Source organism: Colletotrichum siamense (genome assembly GCF_013390195.1).
Source record: "Colletotrichum siamense strain Cg363 chromosome Unknown KSG_Cg363_contig08, whole genome shotgun sequence".
NCBI lineage: Eukaryota > Fungi > Ascomycota > Sordariomycetes > Glomerellales > Glomerellaceae > Colletotrichum > Colletotrichum siamense.
In genome coordinates this window covers 2,485,764-2,500,404 of record NW_023501021.1, presented here as the reverse complement: position 1 = coordinate 2,500,404, position 14,641 = coordinate 2,485,764, and the positions used below count along the sequence as shown (strand labels likewise).

At 53.7% G+C, this 14,641-nt stretch overlaps 3 protein-coding genes across 3 annotated transcripts; 1 reads left to right on the top strand and 2 right to left on the bottom strand.

The window, feature by feature from the left end:
• Positions 1-436: 436 nt before the first annotated feature.
• CGCS363_v012222 (uncharacterized protein) lies at positions 437-3,246 on the bottom strand (the record flags this gene model as incomplete). The annotated part of the gene is made up of 2 exons (XM_036644071.1): positions 437-2,575; positions 2,638-3,246. 2 exons carry the CDS (start codon positions 3,244-3,246, stop codon positions 437-439), a joined length of 2,748 nt encoding a protein of 915 aa, XP_036490160.1.
• A 1,825-nt stretch (positions 3,247-5,071) lies between these two features.
• CGCS363_v012221 (uncharacterized protein) lies at positions 5,072-5,602 on the bottom strand (the record flags this gene model as incomplete). Its single annotated transcript, XM_036644070.1, has 1 exon — positions 5,072-5,602. One exon carries the CDS (start codon positions 5,600-5,602, stop codon positions 5,072-5,074), a length of 531 nt encoding a protein of 176 aa, XP_036490743.1.
• A 5,159-nt stretch (positions 5,603-10,761) lies between these two features.
• Positions 10,762-13,311, top strand: CGCS363_v012220 (uncharacterized protein; the record flags this gene model as incomplete). The annotated part of the gene is made up of 4 exons (XM_036644069.1): positions 10,762-11,162; positions 11,391-11,467; positions 12,587-12,813; positions 13,243-13,311. 4 exons carry the CDS (start codon positions 10,762-10,764, stop codon positions 13,309-13,311), a joined length of 774 nt encoding a protein of 257 aa, XP_036490744.1.
• Positions 13,312-14,641: the final 1,330 nt, after the last annotated feature.

The following is a 14,641-nucleotide window of genomic DNA, read 5'->3' as shown; positions in this document are numbered from 1 at the left end:
AACGGATCGAGAGGATAGTACGCTTAAATCTGATCATTCATTCTAGACAGTACGCTAAACTTTTGAGTAGCCACCCAGATAAGACATAAAGGTCGTTATATCATACAAGCCCTTCCCTCTAGACATGTTCTCGTGTATGCAATGTCCCATTATCCCTAGTGATCCACCAAGCCTCCGGACATCAATCCGGTCGTGCAAAAAATGTATACGCCGTGCGGTATAGCAATATGGTTTAGAAGTTAGAGATTAAGAACGATAAGACGGCTGGTTTCCAGCAGCCGGGAGCATCCATCGAAAAGACATTTGTCGCTCCGAGAACGCCTCGCCATAAGATGCAGTGGCATGAATCAATACTCGCTGATGAAGCAATTTATGAAGCAACGAACATGATAAGAAAAGGAAGACGAGGAACAAAAATCAAACACGGCCATGCTCTTTACTGACTTCCCCTGCGTCGCCTCTGGTCTCCTCTGTAGTTCAAGGAGTACGGAGCCGGGCGTTCCTGGCGCATGGTACGCCTTTCCGGAAGACCGGACCTCACGTCAGGGTAGTATCCCGGCTGGGGCCCAGCGCTGTTGGGCGGATAGACCGGAGAACGGGGAGCATACCCCGCCTGAGAGATTTCGGCTGCGCTCGTAGGGTACATGCAGTCTTGCTGCGCGGGCCGCAGGCAGAAAGGGTTCTCCTGCTGGGTGGTGTAGTGCTGGGGAGGCATGCCAGAGATGGCCTGCATGGGGCGCATCATCTCTGCAGAGGTAGGCGGGGTGTAAGTCGGGATCGGTCGAGACTGCATTGCGTAGTCTGACAGAGGGATTGATTGCTGAACTGGAGTGGGCAGGGGCTGTTGGAAGAAGCCGTGAGGAGCCTCAGCCGGAGCAGGGTGGCTGGTAACCGGTGAGTTCATGTGAGATGAAGGGCGGCTGTAGGCTGCACTTGGATAGAAGTCTGAGGTGGCAACGCGGTTCTCTTGGCGAACTCGACTGTGACCATTGGTCATGTCGCGGAAGAGGCGCGAGTGGTCTCGGTTCTGAGCCAAAGCCGACGAGCGGTCGGGTGGTGGCGTGGCCTGTCCGTCAACCCAGCGACACGAATCGTCGTCGCTGGCACCCATCTGAGAAGAAACAGAGGCGGGGGCGGATGGAACACGGCCGCCTGTGGCGACAGGCGCGTTTTTGTTCTCCAGACGAGATTTATCCCCAGTCTTGGAGTTGGCCTCCGCGGAGGCCTGCGCGCGTTTGACTACCTCAGGATGAACCCCTTCCACGTATTCGATGAACTCCTTGAGGGCCTGAACCTTCTGGTTCAGCTGCTTGATACCCTCTTCAGGGGTGGCGGGAGGCTCAGAGGCTTCGGGCAGAAGGTTTTGCATTGCTGCGGCAATCTGGTCAGACAGAGCCTGCAACCTCCTTTCTGTGCCCTGGAACGGAATGCCAGAGATCGGCTGGAGAAGGCCGAGCGTCTGGGAAGATTCTTCAGCTGCACGACGCGCGGCTTGGAGGGTCTCGTGGGCCTTGCGGACGTGGTCATCATTGACTTGCTGAAGCTGCTCACAGTGTCTCTCGAGAGCAGCAATGTGATTTTGCGTGCTTTGACGGAAAGAGTTGACCATGGCAGTGGGTGTGAACGTTTGTGCGGGTTGAGGCTTTGCTCGACGGATGACGGGTGTTCCTCGAGCGCTCGATGAACGTGACTCGTCAGGGAGCGGACTACGCCTGGGTTGCTGACTGTGTGAGGTTGATGGCAAGCTGCCTTCATGAACCGGGCTGTAGTTGGAGGGCAATGCGTAGGGAGGGCGAGGCTCATGGCGGTTGCTCTGAATGACGTGGACCTCTTGTGGCATAGAAAACGGAACTGGAGCGGGAGCAGGAACGGGGAGCCTGTTGGTTTGCTCTGCGTAACGAGGCTGCATCTGGAAACCCTGGCCAGGATGAGGAGCAGTGGCTTGAGGCAGTTGCTGTGGCTGGGCATATTCTGCGCGTTGCCCGTGCATGGTAGGCGTCTCCAAATGCTCATGCTGTCCCATATTCTGACCGTGAGCTCTGTTGGGGTCTTCCATCATCCTGTACTGATCATAGTATTCCGAGTGCACTTCTTGCCTCGGTGGGAGCTGTTGCTGGCGCTGCGGTGTAGGCATATGCGGTTGTCGCATCTCTGCCAACTGCTGCTGCGGCATCTGCAGAGTGTTCCAGGCTTGGTCCTGACCTGCCTGCATCCCTGGAGCAGCCCACATGTGATTTTGCGTGGTGTTATCTGGGCGCTGCTGTTCTGGGTGTGTACCAACGTAGTTGTCGCCCTCGTTCTGTTGCATGAACACAAAGTTGACTTGCAGATCACCTTCTGTGTTCATTCCGTTCAGCTGGAACCCTTCGCTGCAAAAGTCGAGCGTGGCAGGACAGCCAGCATCAAGGTTGAAACTGCCGTCAACATCGAATGCAGGCTCATCGTCTGACCCCAGGTCTGACCAAGAAGCACTGCCGCATGGTTGGCGATGTGTTGGGGCGTCTGTCGATATACGAGTGTTCTGCTTTGTGGCAAAGAAAGCAGAACGGGTAAACAGCGGCTTTGGTGACGTCTGCTGATGTCTGGTTAGCACGGCTGTTGAATTTGAGCCGTTGTTGAACATGGACACACTCTTACCTTATGTGTAGCAGTAGACTTGTAAACGGGTGATTCGGGGTCGCGAATCTCGATGGCAGAATCTCGCCGGCCTTGATGGCGGTAAAAGTGCATGACAGGAACGTCATCGCCAGACTCGGAAGGACTCCTCGAGGACGCGCAAGACGAAGAAGGCGTCAACGCGGGCTGCTGTATCGCATCGACTGACAAAGCATCCCACTGGACCGTAAATGTTGAGACTCTGTCGGTAGCGTCGAGGACAGCTCGTGAAGGATTGCCCTCAAAGATGATCTCGCGTGCGACATACACAGAAGAACCAAGAAGGCTCACAATTCCGCGGTTACCCAAGCGGCGTTGGGCGTCCCCCGGCTGCCTGAAGTCCAAGCTAGGACCGTACATGGTGATCAGGAAGGTGGCGCCGGATCGCTGTTCGGTATGTGTGGGAACCCAGCAGACAGACTTGAGAAGCACAAGCATGTACTGGTTGTTTCGCAGGTTGAGAACGTGGACAGAGTCCTTCAGGTCTTCGTTCGATCCGTTGTCAATGATCGCCACAGAATCCCCGCGTTGATATTCTTGGCCGTCGAGAGATCTGCCGTCGTGCACCAACGTGCCGTGGGATAGCTGCATATTGACGTTCATGGGTTCACAACCCATAACAGGGAGGGTGGCTGGCTGCATTGCCATGTCGGCGTATTGTTCGAACCCACCGCGGGAGGGAGCGTATCGTTTGGTAAAGAAGGACTGATAAGAAAGATGGGATGGCCAGCAGGCACAGGAACTACCAAGGAGAATGTTCCGGGTTGTGGCGCATAACTTGATGGTAAGCGATGTCGAGACTTGCGTGGATGCAGGGCTTCAGGAGAAAATCCAAAGTCTAATGCGTGGAGACAACGTGTAAACGTTGAGGCAAAGAACTGGTGGTTGACAAAACATGAGAGGAGGGTAGCACAAGAACCAGACGAGGAGGCGAGGAATTTTATAAGATGGATCGAAACTAGAGAGAACCGTGAGCGAAGAGCGTCTAGGGCATCCATGGGAACTAGATGCGCCTTGGCATCTCGGGACCGATACCCACGACATGGGTCATAGAAAGTAGCTGCAGCGGAAGACTCGAAGTGCTTCCGTCTGTATGAACTCGTGTGCGATACCCTTGTCGACACCCTCAGTTCTTGCGGACGTATGAACAGTGGACATGGGGGTGGGAGTTGAAAACCAGGATGCGCTAAAGGGCGATCTTCCAGGTACCTAGGGCCGTAAGGTACCACCCCTGAACAGCAGCAGAACAGGGGAGATGACGACGGGGCAAGCCGGGAGGGCCAGGTTGTTGCAAGGCCATGGCTGTCTCGGACCCTTTCTCCACCCCCAAAGAAGACTCGTCTTGTCTACTTGCTGTGAAGTGTGCATGTGTGTGTGCTGGGAATGAGTATGTGGGCGAAGTTGGGTCGACTTAGCACACTGTTGCTGTACCCAGCCCCAAGGCTCGGGATACAGATCTCAGCCATCTCGTACAATCAGTCACTTCTCAAGTTATTGGCCTCCTGATCCACGATTGACGGTGGACATAAGCAAGAGCTCCAAGTCAAACGTCTCGGGAAAGAAAGGGCGTCATCTGCGTCAACCGCTGGACTTATTTGACGCCATTGACGCCGAGCAGCCTTAGGAAAGTCTTTGCCGCGGCAGAGTAGCCGGGCGAAGTATGGCAGGTTCGGTGCATATTCGTACACTGGATAGACAGACAGAGAGTCGTTTGAAAAGCAATGAGCACGAACAACGAAAGAAAAATTCTGAGAAGTGATAGGGCGAAACATGCCATTGGTTATCGAACACGCCGGACCGCTATTCTGCCCGCGCGGGCGTGGAGTAGCCGAACGCCTGCGAGACCTCGTCGGCCACTAGTTGGTCGACGGGGACCCCGCCGAGGGGGGGCATGAGCCTACTGGCTACTTTCTGATGAACTTATCGAGCATGAGCATGCGCCGACCCGCAAATCGGGTTCCCGAGGCAGATGTAAGACAGAATAATGATCGTCGTATGACGCCAGGTATCCCGCGATGCAGAACCGGTGCACGGTATTCTCTGCCTCGGTGGCCTCGGCAGAGGCAGAGGCTGAGGCAGGGCGACAGGGACCCTCATCGCCGCCACAGACTGAAACCGATTCCAAAGGAGCCAATTTTGGTGGCTTCATCCTCTTGATACCAAGCCACTCCGGTCTCGCTCTGCATAGAGACTAATGACCTCCTCTGGCAACGAAGGGTGATGATAGACTCGGGCGTGGTGATACCATTTGAATCGGACCGTATTGAGATTTGTCTTAAAGAGCGGAATACGCCATTTTCATTTTGTACATCGCGTCAAGGACGATCTGACGGCGCCTATTCCGAGGCTTGGCCAAGATCCGTCGCGTCCGCGAGAGGGGGGTATCTTGAGTCTAGGTAGATGTTGGGTTGCCACCTCATCGTCCCTCCTTGCCTGGCTTGGAGTCAGACTCGTTCTTGTTTGCTGCTTCATCCTGGGGCGTCTTTCCAAGTTTGGTGAGAACTCTAGCGGCCCATTCTTCAAATTCTCTCTCGGCAGCTTCGTCTGTCTGGCCAGCGGCTCCATGGATACTCCTACGAGCCATCGCCCTCAAGTCCTCCACGGAACTAATGTCGAACGCCCAGGCGGCACCTCCAGTCATCATCATGCCGAAGCTGACAACGTTAAGAGTCGCCAGGTTCAGCGCCTCCAGGGCGATCAAGGAGCCCTCAGGGTTGCCCTGCTTGCCTGCCGCAGCATGGCTCGGCGAGTAGAACTTGGGGTAGGCGGCCATTGTCTTCCTTGCAACGGCTCGTCGCGTGATCACAGACGAAAACAACAGGAAGCTGGCGCCAGCAAAGAACAGGCCCAGTTGTTTCGCAGCTCTCGAGGAGAAAGCGGAGGATGTTGGCTGAGCTTGTGGCCTCGTGAGGCGAGAGTCCGGCGACTCGTTGTCGGCAGGAGCCATGGCTGAGGAGTGTTGCGCAAGCATCGAATCTTGAGCCTTGATTGCCTCAACAGTTAGAGACACCATCCACAGTGGCTGATCGGGAGGGGGCTTACCAAGCCAAGGGCGGTGTTTCCCGACTCAATTGACCACAGGCTGTTTGCTGAAGTACTTGTGCTGGAGGTGTTCGTGTGGACTGGACGGGTGGCTCACAGCTCAGGTGCTGCGCAAAGTGAAGCAAGGTCAGGCAAAGGAAAGCGGAGCTAGCTTTGGCGCGGGTGCTTCGACAGTGGGAATGGAAGCTCTTCCGCTCTGGAGTCGGGGAAAGGAAGTTCCCGCCCCTAAAATTAGCCGACCCCATCATCTTGAGCGTTATATGCAATAACGGAAACAGGTTATGCATCAACTGAGTCCACGGAGGAGACTCCGCTCCACTTCTCGCGACAGGGATCGTCAGATCTTTCCCGTCCAGTACATTGAGGAAAGGAACGTGCTGTACCTTATTCTCCGCCTTACCCGCCGTCCCTCTCGATTTGGCCTGCCTCGTTTCCGATGACTACATCGTGGCTGCTTTGGCAATGATCTTTGAATAGATACGAAGGCAGGAGATGAGCGCCCAACTGGCGGCTTTCTCCCCCTCAACTACGCCTGAATTCCAAGAATCCCCCCTACATCAGGCTGTCGTATATGTGCGGAGGCATGCAAATTTGCATCATGCCGGCCGAATGCTACGGTTCACTACGGACGAAATGCAAAATGCAGTCTGCAGACTGCAAGCTGGCCCACTGTCAACACCACACAACCTTTAGAGGGCTCGCAGCCACGAACCCTGCGACCGCGATGACCGACAAGCCACGACGAGCATCACGAAACCATCAAGGGCTTGGACTGGAATCTCAACATTGCATCCGCGAGAAGCCATGCTCCCTCTTGTCTGCAGCTGAAATGCGAGCAATTCAGGCGGTCTGCGATTGCGATAGCCCTCGGCGCTAATGGCTGCGCTAAATCCCTCGTCAAGCAATGGCACACGTTGCTCCCCTATGGGTTTTCAAATCTCCAACGCCCAATCACCACCCTCCACAACCGACATCAACCCCGGCCTTCATCACGTACTTGGTGCCAGGTTGGGATGACAGTTGGCCTTGCAACGGTCGTTCCCATCAGACGACATCACTTGCAGATGAGATGCCAGCCTGGCCAGCGGAAGTCTTCCCCGGGGCCTGTCCCGCCCCCCTTTGACGGCTGCATCTAGCGAATGGCATGACATGGGCCCGCCGGCTGTGCAAGATTGTCCGTTTGGCACTTGACCAGCAAACTTCTGCGCAAAACCACCATGCAAAATGATAGATCAAAACTCGCTTGTCAGCTACCTTACCTCCAGCACGCATACGCCATCCACGCCGCGCTGCATCAAACTTCACGATTCATGAAACTAAACAGCCGAGGTACAATATACAGCAAAGTACAGATATAGAAAAGGACTAAGCAACCCTAATAGATATAACCTAAGGTGTGAATATAGAAGTACTATACTTAGTACTAGAAGATATAGAGGTTTTAAGAGAAATAAAGATAAAGTAAATAAAGTATAATAACTTTTCTTTATAGTAACTTTAGCTACTAAAGTTATAAGAACTTTACTTTATATAAAAAAGTAATAGTAAAGTAAGTAGCTAATACTCTATATCTATTAAATAATATAATAGTAAATTAATAACTTAATAACTTTAATAATAACTTTAACTTAAAAAACGCTATATATACTAACTTTTAAATAACTATTTAAAGTATATAAAAGCTTTAGTTAAGAGAAATATAAAGGTTCTTTATAAATACTACTAAACTTAGTATTAAGGATATTATCGCTATATTTATTTTTAGTACTTACTTTTAGAAATAAGCTAAACTATAACTAATAAACTTATAAACTTAAACTTTAAACTAAGCTTATAAGAAGTATTAATAGGGGGTAATAGATTAAATAGAATAAGATCTTATTATAGCTCTCTAGGGTAATAAATATACTACTTATAGAGTTACTCTACTAAGGGCTTTATTAATTACTTAGATTATATAGGAAGGGTAGGATAAAGAGTTAAGGGATAAAGTAGTATACTAAGACTAATATAAGAGAAATTCAAACCAATAACAGGCTACTCACACCCTAGGGTGGGGGGAGGGTTGAAACTAAACAGCAAGCCAGCCATCAGACGCAAAGCTTCGGCCAACTGACCAGTCCGGACCACCTGCTTGTCTCGGCAAAGATCGAAGGCCCGGAGATCTTGATCGCTGCATCGCCGATGGCTTCTGATGATTTGGTGAGCTGCACCAGGCTGCTGGGTCTTTGCAGGCCTGTGCGGTCTTCGCGCACGTTACACAAGGTGCAAGCAGACAACTTCAGCCATTGCCGGTTTTCCATCGCGACTGCTTCTTCTAGATGAGCTTGGCATTTGCGTCTGGTCGCACAACAGCCGTCGTGCCGTTTCCTTGGGTTCGACGTCATCGCAACGGCATTGCACTGTCAGTCGTCTAAGCGATGCTTGGGGACATTGCGATCTGCCTGGTACCTGCATAGGAACATCTGGTCTCTCCCTAGACGAAAAGGAAACGGCGGTTCGAAGTCGAGCTCGACTGATTGTTGAGTTCTCTTACCTCATGTCGACTAAGCGCAACGAAGAGGAGAAACCAAACCGAGACCGACCTCACGAACACAAATCGGCCGGGGGCCTGGACCGCCGGCGGGCGCATTAGTCGAGTTTTCTGCAATATGATCAAAATTCCGGGTCGGCCCAAAGCTCATGGTCACATGGTTGGCCGAATAACAGCAACGGGGCAATCTGTTGCAATGTCCATCGGGCTGGCGACGTCCAAAGTGACTAGCGAAATGCAGCACCCAGCAAAAAGTATGTGACGATGTCGGACTTCGACTGTGGAGACTGCGACAAACATGACTGAAGAGCGCTCCGTCCCGACACTCGGGCACCTGGATTCGATAGTCGCTGCAAGACAAGAAAGCCACAATCGGATTGCATCGGAGACAGGTGTTGGTTTACGGAGAATGAGAAGTTCCAACTTGGCCCGACTTGTCTCATTCAGACTCGAAGCCTCTCACAAGTTGGATGCCTTCATTGTCAACAAGAGGCGATATTCGACAAGATCGCATGTTGCAATAAGATTGGGCAGGCGACCTGCAGCAAAACACTTTTTTTTCTTCGTCAAACAAGGATGCGTCTTGCTCGAGAAATGCCCAAGCGACTAATAAGGGCTGACACACAATGGGCGAGGGCACAGACAGTGGGCAGTGATTGGTGGCTGGCGATTTGCACGTCTGTCATTTATCACATTCTGGAGATCTAGTGCCTCAGCCCGGAAGGGCAATAGTCACGAATAGGGACCACCTAATGACGACGGGATGGGGTCGGGTTCAGCTGACGCCCATGGACAAGACTTTCTACGGCCAGATTTTAAGTGAATGGCAGCGGCTGAGGGATTTAGCAGGCAAGCAAAAGCACGGCCTCAACGTGCAGCACATGTGGGAATCTCCGCGATCGCCGAGGCGCGAGTTTATCGCGGTGTCGCTGGGTGCCATGGTTGCCTTACCATGTATCTGGGTCGATGATCGGGTTGCGCATTAAGTGATCGATCTCTTGACACGATAACCTCCTGTCACTGCGGAATATGCATATTGCGGCAGCAAACGTGTTGATTACTATTCCAACGGGCGAGGAAAACAAAAGTCGACGTTGGCGGCGGGAATGGCGTCTCTTTGCGACGCAAAGCTTTGGTAACGGGAACAACCGCAGAGGCGAAAGTTTGCTGATGTTTCGTGGGGCCTTCCCCGTCAATAGTCACGGAAGGCCCTGTGCCTCGTCCGCTGTACGCGCCGGTCTCGTAACGTACGACTCATTGTCCCAAAGTCTCTTGCTCTCTTCAACCACAGGCGGCAAAGGTCGAGAGAAAGAAGATTTTTGGGACCAAATCAACGGGACGCAGCGCACGGACGGAAATCCGACAGAAGGGAAAGGGAGGGCATCAGATCTGAGTCTTTACCTCTAAACGCACGCCTTGGGCCCTGGCCGGCATCTTCAATCCTGGCAGCGGGGAAAGAGGATGGCTTCGTGTTGTCCCTGTTGAGTCGAGTCAAGTCAAGTCGCAGGTGCGTGAAGTGGGAATTCTGGGAGAAGCGAAGACAAAGCGCAAATGAGAGATAAACTTGGTCAACTCTCACTTTTCTCATGGAAAAAGAAGAACTGACGAGAAGTGGCCTCTGATATGTGACGAGAGAAGGGTAGGACACGGCAGGGAGGATATGGTGGGAAAGACGAATCCCAAGATCAAGCGAGACCAGCACTTTTAGTGCCGCCCACCTCTGCGCCCTCGAGTGTCCCCTGGTCCCGGCGATGAGTGCCCCGGACCCCCGGGGAGGTCTTCCACATTAAAGCGGGACCACGGGGGTCTCAAAGGAGCGGCGGCGGTCGGGTAAGGCGCGGCTTCCCAGGTTGGCACACGCCAACGATGCACCTACCTACCGTCCGCGGCCAGAGGCACTGGACGGACTGTTCAAGTGCACCCAGTACGTACCTGTCCAACCGTGCGCCACAGATGGTTAGCGCCCTCAGCGTTGGGTGTCCCACTGTCCAACCTCCATCCACTCGACTTCATCTTCCCATCCTCACGCAGTCCACGCAGTCCTTACTGCGCCCACAAAGGCAGAATTTCTCGTAACCACGAAACCCCCTGCGCATGCGGACAGTCTCGGCAGATACCTATAGCTGATCTGGCCAACGAATCGTGGTTCAAATCTAAGCACCTGCATCAGCCCAACCCACGTCAAGTCTCACGTGGACTGATTCCGTCGGCCCTAATCAGATCTCGACCTGACACAACACCACCACTTGCTAACGACGTTTGGCACTCCCAGTCAACCCGACATTCAACCGCCAATCACCAGCTCTGCAACACATCTCCTTTGCATTCTCATCCTTGACCACTCCACCAGCTTGGCCCCTCCCGTCCTGGTCCAGGCGCCACGGATACTTCGCGATACACCAGCGGGAGCCTCACGTCCCAGACAACTTACGGGAGCCATCAGCCACCAGGAGCCCCTTGGGTTGCTGCACATCATCCATCTACGGCCACGTTCCGTCTGTGACCGTACGGCACAGCATCAACGCTTTATCATGGGCAAACAGAAAACAGCCAACGTTGGCAAAGCAAAGGGAGGCGCTGGCAACGCTGGAGCCAACGCAAAGACGACCGCTGCTCCCGCTCCCAACGTCCCTCCCGCTTGGCCCCAATTCAAGCCACCATTACCAGTCACCGATCTTGTGCCCGAGAAATTCCCATCGTGCCCGGACAAGGTCGTTCTTGTCCGCAATTTCTGGCCGAAATCCCTATGCAGCTCCTACGTCACATTCCTGAGGAATCTCCCGCTTGTCACCACCCCTGGCCGACCCAAGAGAGGGGAGGCGGTCAGAGTGAACGACCGTTTCCAAGTACAGGATGCCACTTTCGCTCGACGCCTGTGGGAGGAGACGGGCCTGCGCGAATCGCTTGCCCAAGAAGATGTTCAAGGCTTATGGTGAGTCCACTGCTTTCACCTCCCTCCCCCTGCCCTCTCCCCGCCCTTCTCAGAACCCTGGCCCTGAAGGATGCATCGTACGCGCTTCCGGCTAGATCCGCCAGCTGCAACCAGTCGAAAAATACCCAAAAGGAGTTTTGCGCACACGAAACCCATGCGGAAGAAGAAAACCAGCTGCCTCACGAACATCCAGGCGGGATTTCGGCTAACACGAGAAATACATGCTAGGGGCGGTGAGGTCGTCGGTCTGAACCCCAACATTCGCATCTATCGCTACTCCAAGGGCCAGTATTTCGATGCACACTGTAAGTCCCAGCGCCAAGTCGTCAACCTGTCATTAAACAACACATCTACTGCAGTCGACGAACTTTCTGCGTGTCACTGTGCGAAGTCCTTCCCGCCTCAAAACATGTAGGATCCATGATCGAGTTCCTCGAAATCCTTTTGCGAGTGCAACTTGCAGCAAGCCACCAGGATTTGTCATTGTTGATCAATAGCTCGAGTTGAGAGTCAACAGTAGGGACATGCAAGCCTTCGAAGTCTTGGGCGAGCAATCGTGACATCACCAAGTGTTGATATCCTCCTCCCTACACCGACTCTTCTTAGGTCCCAGGGCCGAGTTACAGTTAGACCAGCCCACGACGCTCGTCTGGTGTTCAGCAGGCTAGAGTTGCCGTGTGCAGACACATCTTGCGAGTAGTTAGTCACGCAAGCTTGGTCCATACGTTTTCTCTCGCCCCTTTGGCAATTTCCTTCATCGACCCATTCGTACGGATACTCGCCATGGAGTGGTTTCCAGTCCATGCATGTCTCAACCTCATCAAGCCCAGAACAAAAGTCTCCAAAGAGGTCCCATGACTTGCAGTGTCGCAGACAAGAGACAAAACCAGCCGGGACCTGCGGTGGTTTTACCCACTATTTCTGTTATGTTTGAGGACGAAATTACATGGCCCCGCAATGGGTGAGGGCAGCGATCTACGATGGTCATTTTTGATATATGATATCTCGCCTCCTCCGCTCAGTCCTCTTTGTTTACCTTCCACTCGTCATCACAAGACTCTCGAGAGCTCGAACACCGCGAATCCCATCGATTTGTTCCGCAGGCCCAAACCCTGCGGATCGTTCCATACCGATCCACCCAATGGCGTTATCCTTCAGGGTCCCGGGGGAGAATTGAGTCCGGGAGCCAGCAAGTCCGATCCAGTCAACCCATCAGTATCTCGCATCTTCCCATCCGCTCGAGAAATCAAGCAACGAATGTGCGCTGGCGATTGCCTAGCTGCAGCTTCCAAGGATTCCTTCTGCGCTCTTTGACACTTTCCTTCTGTCCCCTTCACCTGTCTTCCGTGCAGGCCTCCTCTTCATCTCGCTCCTGCTCTTAAGATCGATCCAGGCCAGCTGACCAACGGAACCCCCACACTCAGACGACGACTCCAATAACGTCTCGCTCGCCCTCGACCCCTCCGCGGGAGCCGTGCCGTGCAAGACAACCTGGACACTCTTGCTCTACCTAACATCCTCCGCCGAGGGCTGCGTCGGCGGCGAGACCGTCTTCTTCCCCAACGACCGCCGCTCCGCCAAGGAGGAGATCCCGGTCGCGCTCGAAACGGGCATGGCTCTCTTGCACAAACATGGCGATGATTGTATGCTGGTAAGTCCTCTTCCTCTTCGTCTTTCTCTGCTTCTGTACGATTTCCATCGTCGTGCGTTCCCCTCGTCTCGCCTCGAAAGGCTCTGCATCCTCCCCTGATCCCCGACCCAAAACCGCGCGCTCCTGACCATGCTCTTTTGTACAACTGCGACCGTTGCCACCATGGGCTTTTCGCCAGCGTTCCTTCTGCCGTACCTATTTCTTTTCTTTTTCGTGGCGCGAAACAGGCCAACCACGGCCACACAACTGCGGCCTCACCTCTGCTACCTTTTCGCTTTGTCCCCAACCACCCGTCCCGCCTTGCCCGCCCACTCTTGCAGACATTAAACTCCCTTCCTCCCCCCTCCCACTTATTTTTTTCTTGCCCACCTCCCCAGCCGTACTAGGTCCAAGGAACTGCAGACTGACACATGTTCCACTTATCAACAGCACGAGGGGCGGGAAGTCACCGCGGGCGAAAAGTGGGTGTTGAGGACCGATCTCTGCGTCAGGAAGTGAACACGCCGCAGCCCTCACGGCCACACCCACACTCACACATACACAAACATGAACGCAAACGAAAACACACCAATGCCGGGCCGCACCCCTCCTTTTCCCGCTCGGACGTGGAGCCAAGAGGAACGAGATCGCGCGGGCGTAGCGGATGGTGCATCCACTGCGTTGGTATTTCGTCCCCGGGGGAGAGAGAGGGTACTTTGCTCCAAAGGGCAAGCCACGCGCACAGGATGACAGATCAATGCCTACGAGACCATTACATACTTCCATTTTGTACCTGTTCAGAAAACCACCAATCCACCAACCGCCGCGGGATCGTGCCATGTGCAGCCGCACCCCTCCCCCCCGCCCATCTACAATCTACTCCTCCTCGTCCGCTTGTCCTTTCCCCTCTTATTTGGTCAAATATTCTGCTGCTGCTGAATCATATGGAGAAAATAACGGGACCTCTCTTCTTGTTCGACATCGGGAAGGCGTCAAGTGATCTCTGGATATGCATCCCGTGCCCGATTAGGTTGCCGTTGATCGACGTGTTCGACGTGTTCGAAAGGGACCGAGCGGGAATTTTGTCCCCTGGCCCTTTCCCTTTCGTCCTTGTTTTCGTTCCGGGAACGACAAGAGGTGTGGTGTGTGTGTGTGAGTCGTGCCGGGGATGAGGAGCAAGAGGGCTTGTTCGTGCTCGTTCGCAACTGCTCACGAACAAAGTCCCAGCCGCCAAATCATCGAGACAGACATTGCCGGGACAGGTAGCAATTTTCAAGGGGTCCTAAAACCCCCCCTCCCCTCTCCCCGAGCAAAATGCACAGTACCCATCATTGTGTGTCACTCGCAACTCGCCTATGTCGCCATGTGTGCCATGTAGACATCTTCCCCAAGCGATGCGGCTGACTTTGAGGAGGGGAAAAAGGCCTTCCAGCTTGACTAGTTTTCTGATAGGAAGAAGACTTTTCTGCCGTTTCCGTTGCTGTTCCTACTGCCCGCTGCTGATCTACGGGTTGTTCCTTTTGCATGGCGCTGCGCGAACTTTTGCAGTGGATGAACGCAGCAGCATGCACCCCTTTTCTTGTGCCTGCGTCCTGCGTCCTGCGGCCCTCTTGAGGGGTATTTCTCGTCTAAGGTAGTCTGCAGTCTGCAGTCTGTGTCTATGTCATTCGTGTACACTTGTGTTCAAGAAAATGTGTATATTTTGTATGTAGAAGCCTCAGCCGGCTGCGTCCGGGCTGCCTCCCCGAGTGCCCCGAATAGAAAACGGTCCGGAGAGCAGGCCTTTGCTGCGCTGCCACATCCTCTTGGCCATGCCGTCTATTCCTTCTCGCAGCAACACGACGTGGAC